General features: G+C 37.1%; 1 protein-coding gene across 1 annotated transcript; it reads right to left on the bottom strand.

Annotated features, from left to right (window-relative positions):
• Window positions 1–251: 251 nt before the first annotated feature.
• Window positions 252–19819, bottom strand: ATP6V0D2 (ATPase H+ transporting V0 subunit d2). The gene is made up of 8 exons (XM_014870784.2): window positions 19565–19819; window positions 12575–12746; window positions 10579–10757; window positions 7755–7834; window positions 5860–5937; window positions 2658–2834; window positions 1194–1271; window positions 252–672 (listed from the first exon to the last, which is right to left on the bottom strand). The coding sequence occupies exons 1-8, from the start codon at window positions 19692–19694 to the stop codon at window positions 511–513; spliced, it is 1056 nt and encodes a 351-aa protein (XP_014726270.1). The 5' UTR covers window positions 19695–19819; the 3' UTR covers window positions 252–510.
• Between the last annotated feature and the right edge of the window lie 1999 nt (window positions 19820–21818).

Raw genomic sequence — 21818 nt, 5'->3', positions numbered from 1 at the left:
TACATTTAGTTGCAGAGAGGAGTCACAGTTAAGTTCAGGAAGCTCCCCCTCCAGATTTGTTAAGGGCAATCTCAGAGTTTCCCTCCTATTTGAGTATTAAGTCCATACCTGTATGCCATGAGAAAGATCCTGTGAGATAGATGCAGTGGTTTAATTGGCCCTTTGGGAAAAACATTAATTTAAAAAAAGGAATTAAAGAGCTTTTCAAGTGTCCTTGATAAGAATCTTTGTTCCACAAAAGAAAAAGAATATATATGTAAGACCTTGCAGGAGGTTTTTATTGATCAATTAAATTAAAATAGACACAGTGGGAAACAAATCTACCAACAAATTTCTGAATAAGCCCATTAGTATTTCCTTATGAAGTACTCATATCTCTAATTCCATTACACTGATGTAAGAAGGCTCATTAATACAATTTAAAAAATCTGATGAGTTGATTTTTCAAATAAGATTTTCCTTCTTTTCTATGAAATGATGCATCTTTTCAAGTATTATAGTTTCCCAGATCTAGAAAATTGGAATGTAGTTGTTAATTTTGGTTCTGTGTCTCTGAGAAATGCATTCAGCAATCCATACAATATTCCTGCATTCTTGTTCCTTTAACTTCACATAGGCATAAAATACTCCAAAATGAAACTGGTTGTTGAATGCAAGCACATTCAGCTTTACCTGTAGAAAAGATAAAACAGGTGTTATAGCAAAATATCAAGGAAGATGAATGGGATTTTTACATGGTGTCTTTTATGTTCAAGATATCTTGCAACATTACAACCATGATTATATTTAGCAATCTCTTGAGTATCAATGTAATTGAAATGTCATCTGTGGATTAATTTTGGTAATAGACTACAGCAACATTACAGGAAATAAAAGACAGTAGTGAAATATTTTCTCTAGTAGATTGCTCAAAAGAAATTTCATTAAGTAGTGTTTATGAGATGGCTTTTGGATAGGCTATCAGGATTGATAGCTCTGTAAAGAGTCTTCAGAAGAATGATATAGGATTAATTTTACTTTAAAAGCTAAATCTTTCTAATTTGATTCAGCCAAATGTTGACAGCCACAGGAAGTTCATGTTCTTGAATAGAAAGCAGTACAGTAGAATCAAATGCCTGGTACCTCATTCTTGTTTTAATTATTATTCCATGTGAGTAACATTCATTTCTGTATTTTAAAGTTAGAAGTTTTACCTCATGTTCAAAAAATGCGTCTTCCAGTGTCTTTTCTCCAGTGCCACTCCCTACACCTTCGAACACAGCCTTGTATTCCTAAAAGCACAGACAATCACTCCATGGAAATAAGGTACTTTTGCATTCTGTGCAGCACAGACACCTTACATTACTTTATAAATTAATCTTTGTTAAGTAATCCTTCTGTATAGAAGACCTCCTGTATAGATTACAATTCTACATAAATCAAAAGTTAAAAGCATATAGTCAGCAATAGAAAGAAAGATCACGTTTGTTCTTGTATTTCTTATCATCATTTCCAACAATTTAAAGTAATTTACTGAAGGCAGTAAAAGAGACTTATTGTAGAACGACTTGTGACCTTTCACTCCTTTGGACAGAGAGCATTGAACTTCTTGTACAAATAGTATCCACCAGAGCCAGAGCTCTGAATGGAGCCAAAACACTGAACTCTGATCATCACATGGCTGCTCCTTTTATTTCCAGCAGTCAGCTGGATTTGCTTTACCTGCGTTAATATTGTATCCAAATCCATTAGTCTGATTTGTCATCCTGGAATATCCTGTCCAGATACGTTTGACTTGATTTCTTAGGTGTTACGTTTCTGTGTCATTTCCTTCTCTGAGTGTTTGGTTTATTTTTCCCTTAAAGTAAGAGTGAAGTAGAGTCTACTACAATGGTTCCCAAATTCATCTGAATAACCCACTATCTCATGAATAGTCTTGCTCCATACCTCACTGACATGGTAACACATGGTTAAAATGTTCTGCTTATGCATGGGAGCAGATGCACAGCTCCACCTTTGTGGATATTTTTTTGTGGAAAAAGCAACAAACCAGACATTTTTTGTGTACCTACATAGAGGTAGCTTAAATATTATAGTTAGACAGAATAAAACAGTAAATTCATAGATCAAATGTTGCGGATTAACTAATCTTTAATAACAGCGATATTTGCATCAGTATGAACATTTCCATCTACTTTGAATCAATTAATGATTTAGAGAAAACTTCTCAGAAGGGAATTTTTATGGTATATGGGCAATAAATCAGGTTTGACTAAACCGTGACACAAATTGGTCAGCTCAGTTTAAAATGCTCTATGGCTATGTTCCAAAATCTTGGAGGCAGAAGCAATGAAGTGAAACTCAATTTGGGGAGAGTTAATGGAGTAGGAAGAGTTTTATTTACTAGGATGTGATTTAGTCTTACTTAAACATCCTTGTAAGAGGAACTTTGTACTGCAGTAATGTAATAATGTCTTATCTTAATCTATCTCTTCATATCAAAAGTCTTTGATCCCATACATGTTTTTATGGACACTTCATTATTTCTGCTGTTTTTTTCCCTCTCTCAAAAATTCTTTTAACTTATGTGTACACTCCTTAAAATTTTGCTGACGTTAGGAGATGTTAATTAAGTATTTGTATTTTGGCTTTTTGTTTTAATAAATTCGTTTACATACTGCATAGTATTCTGCAACACACTTCACTTGCTCGTAGTCATCTGCATTGGCCAACAGGTGTAAGCCTTCCGGATAAAGTTTTCCACAGGTTGGATACAGCTTCTCTCGGTCATCTTTACTCAGCTCAGTGCCAAATGAATTAATGGTGATGATAAAAGCACGTCTGTCTGCCTCAAACTTAAGCAAAAGAAAGAATAAAGAGGTGTTATTAGACATCTCATTCTAAATTAGAGTGGGAATATTTTGGGGTTTTTTAGTAAGTCAAACTATGGAAATCTAATTAAAACAAAACAGCCTACTTGAGAGCATTTGAAACATACATTATTTTTGAAATTGTAAATTCTTCTTTGTAAATATGTATTAAATTTTAACTAGAAAATCAAACAAGATTTTGTAACTGCAGCTTTTATTCTGTGATTTTTGTCCTAAAAATATAATTTCTGCTGCTTCCTCATTTCCTTGCTTAGTTACCCAGAAGTTGACAAGAAAAAATACCATCACACCCTCATGTGTAAGATTACGAAATAATGATCTTATAAATAAAACTAATAAAGGAAAGGACCAAGAATCAATAGTACTGCTTGCAACTCGAAGTGCTTTTGATAGTAAAAACTGAATGAAAATCCTAAAAAAAGAGTAGTTTCTCAATGCACATATTTAAAATGATAATTTGATAAGGAGGAGGGGGCTGTTTACTTGCCAAGTCAAAGTTTTGAGTGTTTCAAATCACAGTTAATTTTTAATACAAAGAATCAAAGGCTACATTTCTTCTGTCAGGTAGTATCTGTATTTTCACTGCAGCAGCAGACTGAAAGGCAATCCAATGTCTAGATCTCGGGTTCCTATTTTGTATAAGGCAAAATTTCACTTACCAGTCTTACAGTATTAATTAAAAATGCAAGAGTAAATAAAAACAATCTTTTCTTCTGTCTTGAGATCTAAATTGAGTATGATTTTAATTCTTTCCTTTATTCCTTACTTTCATGTTTTAAGAACAGCAGAGCCTTTGCTAGTTGCAGAGATTGCACAGGGAAAACCTACCCAAGTGAATTATATATAGGCAACTTACAAAACTTCCTATGTTGTGAATATTTGAGCTGGCTTAAGCAGAGAGGTTCTCCTTTCATTTGAATAATAAGGCTGCATTTGCAACACAAATCTTCCACTTTAGCCAGCAAGCACAAATTCACATCTACTCTTGTGTACAGGAGCACACAATAACAGGAACTCTCTACCCGCTGGCACTGGCTTCGAAGTAAGGAAAAGGAGTAAACAGTAAAGAAGTAATGAGAAGAAAATAATTGTGCTTGAAAAGATTTCTAGCTAATGAATAACAGGATCAAATTTCACTTCCCTAATTAATAAAAATAGGCCTATTCAACCTATTGAAACCATTTTATAAGGTTGACAAATATGACAAATGCTTTATTTTTTTTACTTGTTAAGGTCATGTAGAATCTAGCTGTTAGATGTGTAATATTTTGTTGGTAAAAAACATTAGAGGTAATTGCAACTAATGGTAGCAGGTGTGAGTTCTGCCTCTAGTGGCTTCCAGTTTGAGAAAATTTGCAAGATAATTCCCATCCATACAGACACAGACCTATCAATTCATCAAATCATTGGCACATGAGATTTTCTATTCCTTGCCAGATTCAGGGCTAAACATGCAGCGTGGAAAAAAGATCTTCAGTACTCTTAATATGGAAGTTTGGCACCATGTATGGTGGTCAAGGAATTGGGGAGCTAAACAACTCGCCTCATTCTGTAGGGTCAGGTTGGTAGTCTTACATACAAGATTACAAATAAATAGCAAGTATTCTTTCAAATAATTAAACTTGGGGGTTTTTGTGAATCCAGCCATTAGTGGTCTTTTCTATGTTTTCTTTCAGGTTAATAACATGATATAGAAAAGGAAATCTTCTATAAAAAGTTTATCCTTCTGGCTGATTGACATTAGATAGGGATTTTAAAGAAGCTTATGATGGGCTAAATTGTTACCACTGATATAAAGGGAGTTTTACAGCATGCTTAAACTAATGTTAGAAACTAATCTGCTCTGAGCATGAATTTCTGTTTAAAAATGAACTTTTGGAAAATTCTGAATTAACTGTGGAAAGTGTCTTTATCTCTGCCAGCCAATCTCTTGATTTTTATTTTTAAGAAAAGAAAAGTCAAAATGCTTAATTTCTATTCACTTTAACCTGATTAAGAGCATTTTGTTTAGAGCATAAATTGAAACATTGTGACCTGTGTAATTAAAATAGGAAATTGCAATCCCTTTTAGGATATTGTTTTGTAAAATGTGATTCAGTCACATTCTTCCCTCAGGGATGAGCTCCCAGGGTTATTATCTCACTTCTAAATGCAAACTTTCAGTATGATGTCGTCAGACCTCAGTGCATTTTTTTGGTTTCCAGGGTGTAAAATTGCTTATCCAGAAAAAAAGACTCCTGGAAGCAAGTGGGTGGTCTGGCTGTCAGCCTGTGCAAAGAATTGTGATAGACTAGTGATAAAAAAAGAAAGGGGACCTGAATGCTGAGAACTGAATTTTAGAAATTTCTGCATCCTTTATTAAAATAACAGAGACAAAAATATCATTCAGTAGTTGCATGTATGCTTTGGAGGAAGGACATTAGGAACTTTGCATGCCATGGATAAAATATTAAACTTTTCTCAGTTGAGACAAAAAAATAACACAGTATGTTCTGGTTTTTTATATGACCCTCATTTCAGAGGTCACTCACCTCTAACCTCAACCACTAATTTTAATAGGACAGTAGACAAACGCAGCAGTGCCATGAAGCTTTAAGATTATTGATTAGTAAATAGACAGTAATGCCAAGCTTTAGCTATCCCAAACCAAATAATCAACTTTTTTGTTTTTTTTACATAATGGGGATATATTTTAAAGGGCAACAGGTTGAGATTAGTGAACCATTTATTCTGTTCTGCTCTCTGTTACAGAAAAATATTAACTGGCTCCTCCCTAGGAATGGTCTAGCTGCTTCTCTAGTCAAAAAGTAAAAGTCATCCTTGAATACATTATTCATTACATCTTAGAAAAACAGGTATATTTAGGGGAGAAGCAAACATTTGACAGATATCCTTGAAAATGGAGAGAGATTGAACAGGAAAAACAAAGTGAGATAATTATGACAACATTGTGGAGTACTTTACTGTATAAAGACTGAATGTTTCTTACCTCAAGAATAGGTCTCATTATTTCTGCTGTAGTACCACCTTGTTTTTCACAGAATTTATAAAATGCCTCGAGGTAAGACTACATGAAAGAAGAAGAGAAACATTTTAAATGTTGCTTAAGACTTGGACCAGGATTGCACATAGCCATGAACCTAATTTTTAAATACTTCCATTAACCTTGATAATTCCACCTATGAATTTAAATTTAAGTATGTGCTTAATTACTTAGTTCAAATGAAAGTTGAAATAATCAAATACAAATGTCTTGTTATTACAGTTTAAGATCAAATGTTTTCAGACATTGCAAAGAGACAAATATTATGTTTTACTTGCTCTCTAAAGAAGGAACTTTTTGAGCTCCATTGAGCTTCCACTGCATAATAAGGCTGAAGGAAACTCTTCATTTATAGTCTGCGGAGGAGGGGATTTGGGCATATGCCATGGCTGTTGGGCCAGCAGGATGAAGATACATAAACTAATCCCTGCTGCTCTACCCTAAACCCTGGATTAGAACAGAACAGCAGACAAAGCTTCTGTAATGCTGGTCTGCAGAGCCCTCTGCTCTGTTAAGGATTCTGGCATCTGCGCCCATTTCAAAATACCTGTGCAGGGCTGTTCTCCCTGCCTCTCAGTCTCCCAAAATAAAGTATTAGAGAATATTTCTGTTAAAATGCATTTGCTACAACTTCACACAATCTTGTTAGGAGCTGCCACTAACTATGCAATTAAGTGAATTTTAAGTAGAGACATCTCAAGGGGGATCTACTGCAAAGAATTATGCATTAGGTTCTGTATTGTGCTATCTGGTACTAGAGCAGAAGAAATTGATGACCTTGACAGCTGTAGTAAAGGAGAAATTATCTATTAAGAATTTAATACTGTTTGCAGATTGATCTCCCTAATACTCAAATGAGCAAGAAGAAAATAGTAGATTTGATAAGTGTTAACATATGGTCATCCACACAGGATATAAGAATCAAATATGTATGCTACCAAATTAGAAAAAGTGTCTAGTATAGTAGTACTGTGAAAGGATTAAAATACATGAAAAAATTAAATACATAGGCATGATTGATGTTGTATTGAATGAGAGAATTAGTAAAAGTTTTAAGAATGAAAAATTGGCTTTGGAATTTGTAAATATCATTTGTAAGACAAACAATTTTCTTTTCTTTCCCCCTAGTGCAATCAGATCACTCTAAAAATACTTTCTGCAATCTGGGGAGTCCACTGTGAAAGAAAGATGATAATGATTTTGGAGAGAATGTGCCAGGAGGAACCATTAAAGGAATGGAGGATTTATAGCCTTTAAACAGACCATTGTAAGAGTAGTGAGTGACCTGTGTGCTAAGATTCATAAAGTACTTTGAAAATGCAAGGCACATGTTAGATGTATATCCTTGCAGCACTGTGCTGTAACAATGCTAAAAATTATTTTAAAAGGAAGAAAATGATACAAAATCCTTAAGAAAAAAATCATTGTATCTAGACCCAAAACCAGTAGACCCTCTCAAATCTCATCTTTCTTATTTAAAAGCCTGCCTAGGCTCACTCAGGAGCTAAGTGTTCTCTGTCATTTGGTGGATAACTGAGTTATTCATAAACAAATCTGGATCTGAATATTAGCCTGATATCAAGAGCATTTTCATTAATGAGATATTAAATTAGAATTTGGATGCAGACCTAAAATTGGAAAACTCCCCAAACAGTGGAGTAGCAATGGAAGCATCTGATTTTCATTCCTGGACTTGAAATCAACCAGATGACCTCAGACAGCTTGCTTTATGTCACCATGCTTCTGTTTCCCCATCCATAAAACAGGGTTAATGATACTGACCTGCTTTGCTGAGACATTTGATAAACCCCAAATATTAGAATTTTGTTGCAAAAACTTGCCTTGTACAGTTTGTTGCGCATTATTTCAATGTTCATTTCATCCAGGTCATTTTCAGACAGGCAGTCTTGGAAAAAAGCAGCTGAAAGCAGAGTTTATAATATAGCAGTATAAATCTGCATGCTGATAATATGCATCTCCTGTCTATTGCTCACCAGTGTGTGAACAAGTATCCAACGGTTCTGCTGTACAAAAAAGGGTGATATAATAGGGAGGAAGAAAAATCCGCTTGATTTTCCCCTTATCCTCCTATCCCCTCCTTTTTAATGAGTATCTGCAGTGAGGGGAATCAATCAGTGCTGCAGCAAGAGTCCATGTCTCCAGAGAGAATCAGATGGGAATGCTAATGAAAGCCCTAATCTTCTCTGAAGTATATAGTTTGGTTATTGTGGAGATTTTCTAGTGAGGGCCATGAAAAATAATTTTTGTCTGAAATCATACAGGTACTCTGCAATTGTTAAGGACAACCCTCTTTCCTATTTCCCCTTTTCTTCTTTGCGTATGTAGTGTGGGAAAGGCAACAGGCTGCAGCTGATAAAGGGCACATGCTTTGACCTTGACCATCTGTGCTTATGGGTCCTCTGCAGAACTGACTAAAGAGCAAGCTTTTGAGCAGGGAGGCAGTGGATGAATTCACTTGTGCAGCTGGACCATTTAAAAATATGATATTCATAACCAACGCGTGCCTCTCGCTGTTCTGAGCTATCCCGGTGCGGCAGAGCAGTGCTGTATGCCAGAGTATTTTCCCAAGCTGTGGCAATGGAAGATGGTATTTACAGAGAGGATATGAGCCCGGCCATGTTTTGTGGTCTATCCCTTCCTACTTTTCCAGCATCCAGATTTTGAATGGAGAATATCAGAAAGTATAGCCCTGAGAGTTCCCTTCAGTATCTTCTCAAAGTTTGTCTCATGATTTTAGAGAACTGATACCACTCTCTTCTTTTGCAAACTAGTTTAGCAAAAAAAATTCTGGAAATTTACTACCAGCTGTGTGAAAACAGTGGTTTACCTTTTAAAACTGGTTTTCTGCTGGGATTTGGTCTTCTGAAGGTAAGCAGCAGTTCATAGCTCACTGTGAGCAAACCACTGCTCTCAGGAATCTGTAAACCGTGTCCATATCTCTCATCAGCTTTGTCCACTCTGAACTGCAGTCTGTACTTTTTAGTCTGTCTATACATGGCAGCATCATTCATTTTAGCTGTCCTGCTCTGTCCCTTCTCTGATTTCACTGTGCAGTGTGCCAGTGCCCAGGCACTGGTGGGAGTGTGCTGCAGGGTGGCCAGTGTGAGGGAAAGGCAGGGCTGTGCTGTGCTGGACACAGCCAGCTCCAGCTGGGACCCACGGCACGGCACAACCAAGCCCCTCGCAAGTCACGCAGGTGTATCTGAAGGGGACCTACCTGAAAACCAATTGGGACTTTTTACCGGGCATGTGATGATAGGACAAGGGGTAATGGCTTGAAAGTGAAAGAGGGTAAGATTAGAATAGATATTAGGAAGAAATTATTTACTGTGAAGATGATGAGAAACTGAAACAGGTTGCCCAGGGAAGTTGTGGATGTCCCATCCCTGGAAGAGTCCAAGGCCCAGCTGGATGGGGGTTTCTGAGCAACCTGATCTAGTGGAATGTGTCCTTGCCCATGGCAAGTGGGTTGGAACTAGATGCTCTTTAGCTCACTTCCTACCCAAACCATTCTATGATTCTATGGCTCTAAACTGCCCCTGCCCCTTGTGCCTGTCTGGAGGGATGCAGTGTAACCTGTGGGGATAACAGGGGGGCAGAGCAGAGGAGCCTAGCATGAAGGAACAGCAAAGGCTGGAGGAAATGTATTGTCCTCAAGCAAATAAATGTTTCATTATTTTCTGTTTGTTTCCTTATATCTGGATCAGTAATTAATTGTGTCATACATATATTAATCAGTTTAATTAATATATAATTAATTAATTATATAATTAATATTAATTAATTACTATAATCCCCACAGATTTAGTCTGGTTTGCCTACAACAGTACTTTGTGGGTGATTTCAACCTTGTTTTTGCAAAACAATCTGGTTTTTTCCACCTTTTTTCTCCCCCTCATTGCGCTGAGAGTAGGGGGTGAGCAAGTGGCTGGGTAGGAATTTTTTTCTGTTTGAGGCCAAACTACCACACCTCCTTGAGAAGCAGAACCCAGAACTTCTCACACTGCTGAAGAGGAGGGCACATATTGGTTTCATATACATTCAAATCCATCCAGTTTGTCTTATTCTCAGCGCCCTTCACAGACTATTAGGTTTTGTTTGTGTTGGCTGCTGCACCACACTGCGCAAAGTTTCATCTTAATTTCATAATGTGACATTCCCAAACTTTACCCTGCTTTGCTCTTAGATTTAGTTCTTCAAAATAAGACTTTTCTTTATATTTGAACCATGCCCAAATCTCAAGAGGGAACCTAGGTTCTACCACATTTAAATTTATTAGTAGCTGTCTGCTTGATCCTTAGTAAAGATGTATTATTTAATATAATGTAGGTGTTGAAATAAAAATATAGATGCTTTAAATCAGTGACTACTTTGAATAGAAAATATATACATTGCACTTCTGGTGTAGCATGTTTTCGCTGTGTCTGCTACCCAGGTGGATATAGAAACTAATAAATAATAGAAGTTAATAAATAGTAATAGAATATGTCCTGAACACCACTTCAGAAGTGCTTGACCCACAATTCAAGAATAGTGTTACCAAAACACAGCATATCCCGTGGGAAATGTCCTGTTCTAAAGAATACAGGATTAGTAGTTTTGAGGAAAGAAAAAAAAATAAAAGAACTAATTTAGGGTTTTTACCTAATGGTGTGTCAACCAAAATTGCATTGAAGAGTTCAGTGGGATTTGAGGCAATGCTGACTGCTTCCATTTGCTCAAAGCTCCCCAATGGATGGCACTTGGGAACAAGTTCAGCTATGGGTCGTTGATGTAATGTGCCAGTTATTAAGAGAATTACGTTGTCAATCATATAGCTGTATCTGTATTGGAAAGAAAAAGTAAAAATAAATTATTTTTCTAATCAACTTCCACTTGAAAAAATAAAACCCCCAAATTTTTGAAAACTAGCCATAATACCAGAACGTATGTTCATTCTGTATCAATAGCTCATCAAAAATCAACAGAAGTTTTGAAATAGCAAGTAGGTAACGCAGCACTAGTTTAAAACCACTTGATTGATTTAGAAAATGGATACTTTTAAAGGAGCTGGTACTGATATATCACTATAATAAATATAACATCTGAGAGATGTAGGTTCACTATAACAAGTGACAATGAGTGTATCCAAAGCAAATCACCTGAGATGGCAACTTTTCTGGTTTAGGATTTCTTTATTTCATATATACCATCTGTACAAAGAAGTACATGGAAATCTCTGTGCTAAAGCTGCAGAGTTCGTGCAGATGGTCCAATCTTAGGGCTTTCTTCTCATTCAGCTTTAAACATCCTCCCATAAGGCAGCTAAGAACAGGCTCTTACAGATTTCTTCTCTATTACCTAAAGTTTTCTTTTGAGTAGAAATTTTCTATCAGCTTTGTAATAGTTTTAGTGCCAAAGAGGCTGATGAGAGTCTTGTCAGTGACTCAGAAATTGGAACGCATTGAATGCCCTTGAGTCTTGAGTTTGCATTGCTGACTAAGAACACAGCTAGAAACATGCAGGGATTAATATGATCTCACCCAAAATCTGTGAAGAGGGTTTGAGGATCTGATGGAATGCAGTTCGATGATTTGTGTGAAATAGCTTTAAACAGTGTATCCATTATTTTAAAAAACCACAGCACACAAAGGTTGTGTATACACATCTAAACATTTACGTCAATGAGTGTGAGAAAAGAGCTGCCATAACTTTCATGCTTTCATTTTTATTTCCCTGAAACAAAAGGTAAACATTGTATGCCTATAGGCACCCTAGGACAGGCTTTAAGATCCTGTTACTATATTAGCCTAAAAGTGGTCAGCTACACGTCAGCTACAAAAAGATGATACTTTCTTCTTTTATAATAAAAATGTTCCTTGAAAATTAGTTGAATAGTTAATTTTCTTGTTAAAATATATTCAAGTATAAGATCAAGGGCAGAAAATAGACAAAATATCATGCTGGTATTTTGCTAATCCATGTTGTTATACCGTTATAAAGCAGATCCCTGTTCTTAAAGTTGTTTAAGCTATTCATTTGCAAGTTTCATCTGTTTATGAGATATTGAGATCAGAGCTTTCTCTTCATCTGGTATCAAACAGCAGCTGAACTTTCAAAAAAAGCTACTTGGATCTAAGTACCTTGCAATATGCCTTATAAAGTCCTCCTGGTTTTTATTTATCTGGTTCAAATAGTCTAAAAATGATGGTAGGTGTAGGATGTGTTGTCTTTCCCTCCTAAAAAAAGATCTACAACTTGCCACATGCCTAGAAATTAAATCACTTCCCTGTACATCATGAAATTGTTAATCTTGTATGAATCATGCCCCCCAAATGTAGTTTTTCAAATTCTCTTATTTAAAAAATGTTTGAAAATTTTAACCATTTTTAGTTAATTAATCTCTACTACTTCTTCTGCCACTGTTCACATTAAAAAATCTGCTTATGTTCTTTAAAATAATCAGTTGCAAAGACAACAGCTCTTCATATACACATACAGTTTCAGAATTTATATTAGCAAATAAAGTATGCAAATGTACCAACAACAAAGCAATTTTTCTGGTTTTAAAACTTAAGAGAAATTCCAATATGTTGCATTTACACTATTTTAACTGCTTTTTCTACTACTGTGTGGTAAGCAATGTGGTAATATTACTTACGTGACAAAATTCAGAAAAGTGGCAAGGGGTTCAAAAGCATGGTTTCTAAAGTAATGAAATTCTGTGAGTAGTTTTGTTTTCAGTTTTTCATCGATGATGGAAACAGTGAGAGGACCAGTTTCATTAGCCAAGAAGTTGCCATAGTCTGTAGTCTGTAGATGTAACTTCAGATCTGGAATTAAATTCAGGAAAGATCATGAGAATAAACTGTCATACTGTCTGCAACCAATTTTTTTTTTTTTAAGTTAATTTCTAATACATTTTTATATTAAGCAACTGATCATACTCTATTTAAAGTTTTTTGCATAGATGCAAAATTCATGCAAATTTGTGCTGCCTTCTACCAGTAAGACTTTCTACATGCTGTAGGAAAGAACAAATAATTTAGGCCTTTACGAGAAGTTTCACCATCAGCTTTCATTTTCAGACATACCGGATAGACTCACTCACTACTGTCTCTAGTCCCTCCCTCATCAGGTTTGTTCAATATTTCGATTTCACTGGTTTGCACCATTGTAATGAGTCAGTTGTTTTTTCTGCTGCACTCTCATGGACTGTTTTGCACTAATAGGAATCATCCTTTAACTTTGGTAAGATCTTAAATATTCCCATGAAACATCTAAATCTCAAGTAAGATTATAATCTTCTGTTATAAGGCTGCCTAAAGAAGACAACACATTTTGCCTGGCGCACGTTCTGGACTCCAAATGGATTCTGTAGTGGAGCACTTGAAAGGGGAGAATTTAAATCTCAGCATTTCTGGTTTGGTTTTCTCTGATTTATGGCTGCTACTAGCAAATCCTAAGAAGCTGTTCCAGAAACTTGGGTCATTGTGACATCTTCTGTTTGAGCTCTCAACACCGGTGACTGGGGAAAATGAGTTGTTTCAACCACAAAGTTAAAAGAAACTTTCATGATATCATAGAATTAATATGACAAATTTTCTCTGCTACCCATTTTTAGCATGAAGCATAAGCAAGCATTTGAATCAGTTCTTGCTATTCAAAGCTGTTTAACATTTTCTTTTAGAAAAGGCCCCACTGCAATGCATAATTGTGTTCAAAGGCTATATTAAAACTATTGTAAATTATAGATTGGGATACTATTCTATGATTTGGGCATTTATAATAATTAGAATTCTATGTGGAATGTGAACTGATAATTAGGGAATAGGACAGCAACACTCCCACTGATGGAAATAAGGGTGTATCTGTATGGAAGTTAATTTGCAGTTAGCAAGGTAAGCATTTATCAGTACAGTAGCTGCTTTTGTCTATTTCCCCATGTGTATACTTCCTTAGTATGCAATAAGGCTGCCTACACTGAGACTTAAAGCAAAATAACTAGTACAATGTGAATCAGACTTCTATGTTTAGCACTGTAGCTTACTGAGATAAACTTCAGAGAGTCTTCTGAGCAAGTTGGCTGCCACTCAAGGTTGCTCAGAGTTTTGTCCAGTCTGGCCATGAATGTTTCCAACCTCTCTAGGCAACGTCTTCCAGCGTTTTGCCACTCTCCTTTTAAAAAATTTCTTCCTTATATTTAGTCTGAATCTATTCTCTTTTAGTTTAAAACCATAGCCCCTTGTCCTATTGCTACAGGCCCTATTAAAAAGTTTGTCTCTATCTTCCTTGTAATCCTCCTCAGGTACTGAAACTTGGCAATAAAGTCTTCCTAGAACCTTCTCCAGGCACAACAGTCCCAACTGTCTCAGCTTTTCCTCGTAGGAGAGATGTTGCAGCCCTAGTTCCAAATTGTCTCTGTGGCCCTACTCTGGGCTCACTCCAACAAGCCCGTGTCCTTCCTGAGCTGGGACCCTGGAGCTGGACACAGGACTCCAGGTGGGGTCTCACGAGGGCAGAGTAGAGGGGGAGAATAATTTCCCTCCCTTGCTTTAGATGCAGCCCAGGATAAGGTTTGTTTTCTGGGCTCTGAGCACACATTTTCAGCTCATGTCTGATTTTTCATCTAAGAGTGCTAAACATCCAAGTCCTTTTCCACAGGTCTGCTCCCAATTCCTTCCTGCCCCAGCCTGTGTTGATAGCAGGCATTGCTCAACCCAGGTGCAGGACCTTACACCTGGCCCCATTGAATCTCATGAGATTCCCATGGGCTCACTTCTCCAGCTTTGCTGGGTCCCTCTAAATGACATCCCATCCTTCAGCTGTGTCAACTGCACCACCCAGTTTGGTGTCACCTGCAAACTCATCAACAGTGCACTCAGTCCCAGTGTCTGTGTGACTGGTGAAGATGTCAAACATTACTGGTCCCAATAAGGACCCTTCAGGGCCACCGCTCGTCACTGAGCTCCATCTGGACTTTGCAGCATTGCCAGCTCCTTATCCACCAAATATAGCCTGTTCATCCAATCCATATCACATCACATAATACACTTAGAAAAAGTGGTAGTTTCAGTACACACTTCCATGTAGGAAGAGGAGAAAGAGAATCCAGATATGAAAGAAAGAAACACAATTGAAGAAAGAGGGAAAGGTAAGCAAGACTAAGCAATAAATAAAAATGCAGTTATACTCAGAAATTAGTTTAACTGTATAAGACCAAGTTTAAAAAAATCACTAATAATTTGATTTTACACCTACAGTTCCTGGGAAAACTGTTCATTTCTACTTTTCTCTTTTTTGTTGCAAAAAGTATAAAAATACTTGGCATATGCTGAGATTAGATAATACTACTTTATTAGATGCAGAGCTGAATTCCAAATTTTCTCAATATTCCTTTTCAGATGAACCACAGATAGCTACCTTTAGTCACACTCTGTAAATGCTTTTCAAACACAGTAGTTTTCAGGGGTTAACTACTTAAAGCAGACTGTAAAACCCAAATATCAGCCCCAAGTTTTGACCATTCTGAAGTGTGATTAACATCATCATAAGATGAACAGAAACAAAAACCTGCTGATCAAGAGTAGTTTCACAAGACTTGGTTACTGTTCCTCATTCTCTGATTGATTGAGTGGCTTCATAAACCATACCTGAATACAAGACATGAAAAATATTAGCTGTAATTCATTAAATAGCCTTACCCATATCTCAAAAGCTATGGAGGAAATGCTATACCCAGGAATGTTTGGTTTGTAACCAAATTACACAGCCTGCTTTATAGATGTGTTTCTTTACCTGAATAAATAAATGCCAGTATGCACACTGTATGTAAGAAAAAATATTCAACTCTATCTCATGGTCTTGGCCAAAACAATCATCCACAAACTCCAATGCCATATAATATCAATCAGGAATGTCATAATCAGAATTCCCATCAAGACAGAATTCAATGCAGCTCAGAGACTGAACTGGTGGTCTTGAATTATAGTTCTTTCTTTGCTGCTGGCATAAATAAGGCCTGGGAACTATCACAGACACTTGCACCAGTGACGTGACTCGCTGAGTCAGCAGGAGTAGATGGCTGAGCATTACAGGGGCCTTAGGCATTCCTGTTCACCAAAACTTTTTATTGATGATAGCTGTCCCGTCTCTCAGGGTCTCTTGGAGACCAACACAAAACTTTGGCCTTTGTCCTAAAGATTCCTAGGAAAGAAAACTCCAGTATTTCTGCTGTCATACATTCCTTTTGATTGTCATCCATCACTGTCTATTTCCTCATAAAATTACATGCGGGAAAACGACTTATGGGAAAAGCATGACTCTTGATAATTATGAGTTTACTCACAACTGAACAGAAAACAAACACAATTAACTAAAGTATGACTAAAATGAATTAATATACAGAGAGAGACTAGTTTAAGATGAATGCAGTTAAGGCAGGAATGATTCTGATCAAAAAGAAAGAAAGAGTACTGTGAGAACTTGAACAAAGTGTTAACCTAGTCTCTTGGGATCAAGTTCATGGTATCTTTTCTGACTCCTCACATTGATAGCAATAACCAGCCAGCTGCAGTTTTCTCTGACCTAAACCCGTTATTTAGCCACCATGTGCTGGCAGGCCCTGGCTCAGGCAAGTTAAGAGAACTTATTCCAGTGATTTTTTTGGGAGCAGAGTTGTGATGCTTGTCCTTCTGTGGCCTAGCCTCCTTTCTATGAGCAAAAGTCTTTCTATCACAGAAAGCAAGAGAACAACAAAACACTGCATTTAGACACCTCCACACCCCCACACTCCCATATTCTCCTTCAAAAGTTGTCAGCAAGGTTGCTCTGGGAATCTCATTCCCTTGAAACAGATGATGTCATAGGGCAAAACCAGTAGCATGCAGCCCAAGGGGTAGCTCCATGGAAATCACGTTAATTCAACCAAGCCAAAGAGAACGTCTAAAGGGAGCTGAAAGCCTCGCCTCCTGTCTGTATGGCCCTGAACTGAGACAACACAGTGGTATCATTAGTCTGTTGGCAGTCTTCTTTTTTAATTTTCATCTCGCTGTTACACTTGCTCTGTGATAATCAAGCAGATGTAAAGCACTAATAGACAGCTTTTCTTGTGGTTCTTCAGTACTGACATTATGGTTTCCTCTCTAGAGATACCAAAACCACTTTGAAATTAAAAGATCTTTTTGTTCCTGCTTATGGGTTACTTTGAGTGGTTTTGATTTTTGTTTTCTGCTTGTTTATTTTAGCATATTTATAGTGTTTTTATCTTAGGCCATTTTTTGTGGTGTGGTGCTAAGCCACAGAATGTAGAATAGGGTAAATTTATTACCTTTTAATGTGAAGATACGATGACACTACTGAGCAAACATCATAGTACTACAGCAGAAATCCTCTTGGCTGGATATTTCAAATTCAAATAAAAGGCAATGTATGACATTTACTTTAGAGGTAGGGGTCTGTGGGTTTGGTGCACTGTACACTCACAGTGAAAGTTCAATATTACAGCATCCTACATGTGCAGAGAGATAAGTGTGTTTAGCATAATGCAAAAATCCATTATTTCTCATATTTCATTATAAATAATACATATAGTAGGTAAATGGTGGGAACCTGTTACCTGTCTATAATAAGTAGAAAAATGTTACAATGGCAGAAGAGATATAGCTAAATAGAAAAAAAGGGGAAGTGATAGTGGATAGTAGAGATGTGCTTGTAGGAGGGATGATTAAGGCTGCTGCTTCTATTGATGAAATAATTTGCATTCTAAAACTGAATGAACACTAGAAGGAGTAAGTTTCAAAAATAAAACTAATTGTTTTTCCTATTATAAATTTTAATTAGAAATGGCTTTTATCTCTCTGTCTTACCTGTCCATCTACTGCATGCTTTAAAGAATATTGAAGGTTTCTGTATCTTAGAAATATTTGAAAACTACTTCATGGTGGGAAATAACTTCCTTGTAGTATGACTTAAAATTTAGGATTTTTTTACCTATTCTAAACTTAACATGAGCAGGTATACTTTTGTGAAGGGTACAAATAATCCCTTTTGTTTATAGGTTTTTAACTCTGTATATTTTCTTCTTATTCAGAAGCAACCAGGATTTTTTTCCTTCATGAAGCTTTGGATGACATCCTTTATTGAGCTTGTTTCAGGGAGAAGTGAAGTGACAACACAGTTTAATTTTTCTACTAATCTGTCTTTTGTGTCTTTCATAGATGTTTTTCCCAGAGTTTGTATATTTATGCAGCAGGACTTTTTCACTTAAACAATTAAGTGCAAGATCAAGAGTTTCTGTAGAGTCTATAAGTTGCAGAGATCACAAATGTTGGAACAATAGGGTAAAGAAACAGTTGATTTTGTCCAGCTGACAAAAGAAATAGATTTCAGTTCTCAGAGTGATGGTATACATCTGTTCTGTGTGTATAAACTGCCACTGTATTAAATGGAGAGCTGATACAGCTCTCCAGGTTATCAGCAGAAGTAGACACATGCACTTGGTCAGTTGAATAGTCTCTAGATTCCAGTGATTTCATTGATAAACTCTTCTTTAACTGAAAAACTTTAAAGAAAAACTTTATTCCTTGGACAGGTAAATATCTATGTGAATTTCTTTAAATGTAGTTGTTTTACTCTGAGAGATGAATGGCAAGCAATCTTCCCAGACTTATGTTATTATTTATATTAATATTTTATACAGCCTCAAAATTCTGTTGGATATGAGAATCATCATTCTTCTCTTTGTCTTACCCCAAACACACTACTGTGTGTACAAATCAACCAAAGCTTAAAACAGAGTGAGCTTATTAATTCTCTTTCTGCCTTTTCCAAATTGATCTAATAGACTGCATCTTATAGAAATTGAGTGTATAGTCATAGCCTTCATTTTGCAGTCAGGAAAATGACTTCTACATTCCTTAAGAAAGGTGATTTCTTTCTGATGCATTTTTTTTCCTGCCAAGTGTCTAAAGGTATGTCATATGATTCTTTGGTACAAGTCTGTCTTCAACAGGCTGTGACCAGTCTTGGCCACAGAAAGCTGTTTTGGAAACTACTGTGTGTTCTCTTTATTACTGTGGCAAAGTCACCTTGAAAAGAGCTTTTCTTTTTTCTTTTTCTTTCTTTTTTTTTCTTTTTATTTCCCTAAGTTTTATCTTTGTGGAGTCTAGTTTTCTGTTCCTGGTAAGTCAAGTCTCCATCACTGCCCTAACACTCAGGAAATAATAAATTACTAAAGTCATGTATTTTATAGAGAAACTAAGAGTCAAAAAGTAAGCTTTTAATAAGATTTTTGAAACTCTTTTATATAGCTGAAATGGTATGAGAGCTCCAAACCTGAACTGTTCTATAGCATGGTTAAAATCTGTAAGAAGGTTGCCAATCCCCATTAGAACTCTGTGGATGAGATTTCTAAACCTTATCAGTAAACCAGGAAGTCCCATCCTCTATATTGCTTAGCAAATCACAGCCTGCACACAAATCACAGTCTGTGGAAATCTATTAACTTAAATAAGAGAACAGTTCTTCAAAGGACATCGAGGTTATCTCTGGGTTAAAGACAAACTCCCAGTAGTTCAGTCTTTTACCTTCCCTTTTTCAAACACTTAAGCAACAGTGTTTCTTCCTAAATAAAATAAACTAGCAGACTTACCTTCTAGGGTCTCACACTGTGCTAAATTGACATAGTCCGCACTTGTCAAGATCCCACCTTTGAACCCTCGGACCAGCCCCTCCAAGTAGCCATGGTCCACATTGAAGTAAAACTCTGAGTATCCTGGCATGGAGAAAAAGATATTTAATCTCTCTTCTGGGTACTTGATGGCACTGAATATCTGCCACCAACTGTTTTTTCCCTCTTTAGAAGGAGTGACAAATAGTCACGGAATTCCTGCCAGCCTATGATTGTGTTTTACCAACTGGTTTCTTCCTGTTTCTTGCTCTACTGTAGTTCCAGTTGATGCTTACACAACAGCCAGCCAGTAAATCCAACTCCCTCCTGTCAAAGCCAGAAAATGAACTTCTTATTGTTGGAAGAGAAGCCAAAAAGGAAGTACAAGATTTAACCCCTGCTTGCTCTTCACTGCTTGGGGTATGAGAAAGTACATTACAAAGCTTGAATAAAACTGTATTCTAAACAGGAAGTTATCTGAGAATGTCTATAGAGAAAAATATTTCTGCAGTAAAATAGTAGTCTGTGAAAGAACATAGCCTGGTCAAGGAGCTTAGATGGCTTGGTAGTGTCTCTGTGTTGTTTCTTTTTTAAATATTTTTGCTTGCTGGAAATTTTCTGCTGCTCATCTCTATCACTAAATATGTATACAAATTATAAGAGTCTTCTAATAATTAGTGTGAACATTAGATGATGTGCAAAATGAAAGGTTTTTGAAGGGCTTGACTTCCATTGTCCTTGGAAGACAGTATCCAGAACTTGCCTCGAAACCATAGTTTGTCCCAGTGTGCCACCCACACCTGAAAACACACACACGTTTCTCAGAGCTTTGAACATGTTTAGTGCATTCTGTTAGGTGAAGGCATGCACCATGGCTAGTCTATTGACCCTTGTGCTGAATGTGGTTGCAGCAAGAGTTGTGAGTTGGCAGCTAGTGGGACAAGGCTGTGACTATGAGACCTTCTCCCCTGTCTTGCAAGGGCAGAAACTGATGAGATCTTGGTACTCACCAGATTCTTGTCTATATTACAATGCTCCTGGCACAGCAAGGCTTGGAAGGCTACAAAATAAGGCACAAGATGCCTGCATACTTGCTGCCAAAACAGCCACCCCCTACCTCCTCTAGGAAGGCCACTAGCTGGTTGTTTTCTTGGCTGGCTGGCCAGGAGCCAAAAATGGGCAAGAAGTGGCCACAAGCCACTGGGCAACTATACTGAGCCAGGGGAGCAGCTGTACCTCGAGGGTCAAATTTAAACTGTTTCAGGCTGGATATTATCCCACCTGTAACCCATGGCAGGGAAAATAATGACTACCTTTACACATTTTGAAAAATCACATGCTCAAACATGCAAACTGTATTTAGTTAGAAGTCCAAGGCCAGGACTATTGAAGTTTGCTCCTCATACATTGGGTTCACAGTTTTAAGTCAGTCAGTTCTTAGCACTGCAGTGTTAATCCAGCTAAGGAAGAATGAGACAGATTAGGCCTATTAGACAACAGAAACAAAACATTTCCCTCCCCCACACAAACAATTTGTTTTTGTCTCCCAAGTCTGTATGCCAGCAGTGCTCAAAACCTCCTAATGCAAGAAATTTTCGGGAAAATTTTGTCGATGAAGTTTCAAAAGTCTGAGAGATTTTTCAGGATGCATGACCACCATCAGTGCTTCCTTACTGACATATGACCATAACCACATTTTAACTTAAACCTGCTTTTTTTGTTGTTGTCATCCACTTTGTTCCAGCGTGTTTTGCTCAACAGCTTCTGTTTTTCGCCTTTTCAAAGAAAAGAAATGGGGGGAGGCAATAATAATTGCTGTGCACACTTAGAGCTGTGTGTAGCTTTAACCGACAGATCTCCGAGGTGTGTGTTGCATAAACAAGTAAGGTTTTTTTTTTCAGCAGCTGAGTTCAGGCCTCCCCCAGCTGCAATCAGGGCGTATCAGAATGTGGCACACATCCAGCTGGGGGCAGTCCAAGGTTGTGCTCCCGATGAGCCTCCAAAGCTCCAGACAGCAGAGCCAGTGCAGAAGTGGCTTTGCGATAAATCCTAAATTTAGTAAGGTCATGTTAATACTGCCTGGCAGGTGTAAATACCACCGCTGGTGATCCTCCAGTGGGAAAGTCCTGCCCTGGGACTATAAATATTGATGGGACCATCACTTGGAGTATAATCACTCAGCAAAGTGGTTTGATTAAATTAGTGTAATTTTGAATGATTTCAAGAAATTGGAAAA

This window comes from Sturnus vulgaris, chromosome 1, assembly GCF_052056855.1.
Source record: "Sturnus vulgaris isolate bStuVul1 chromosome 1, bStuVul1.hap1, whole genome shotgun sequence".
Lineage (NCBI taxonomy): Eukaryota > Metazoa > Chordata > Aves > Passeriformes > Sturnidae > Sturnus > Sturnus vulgaris.
Note: the sequence above shows the minus strand (reverse complement) of the source record. Positions and strands in the feature narration are given on the sequence as shown.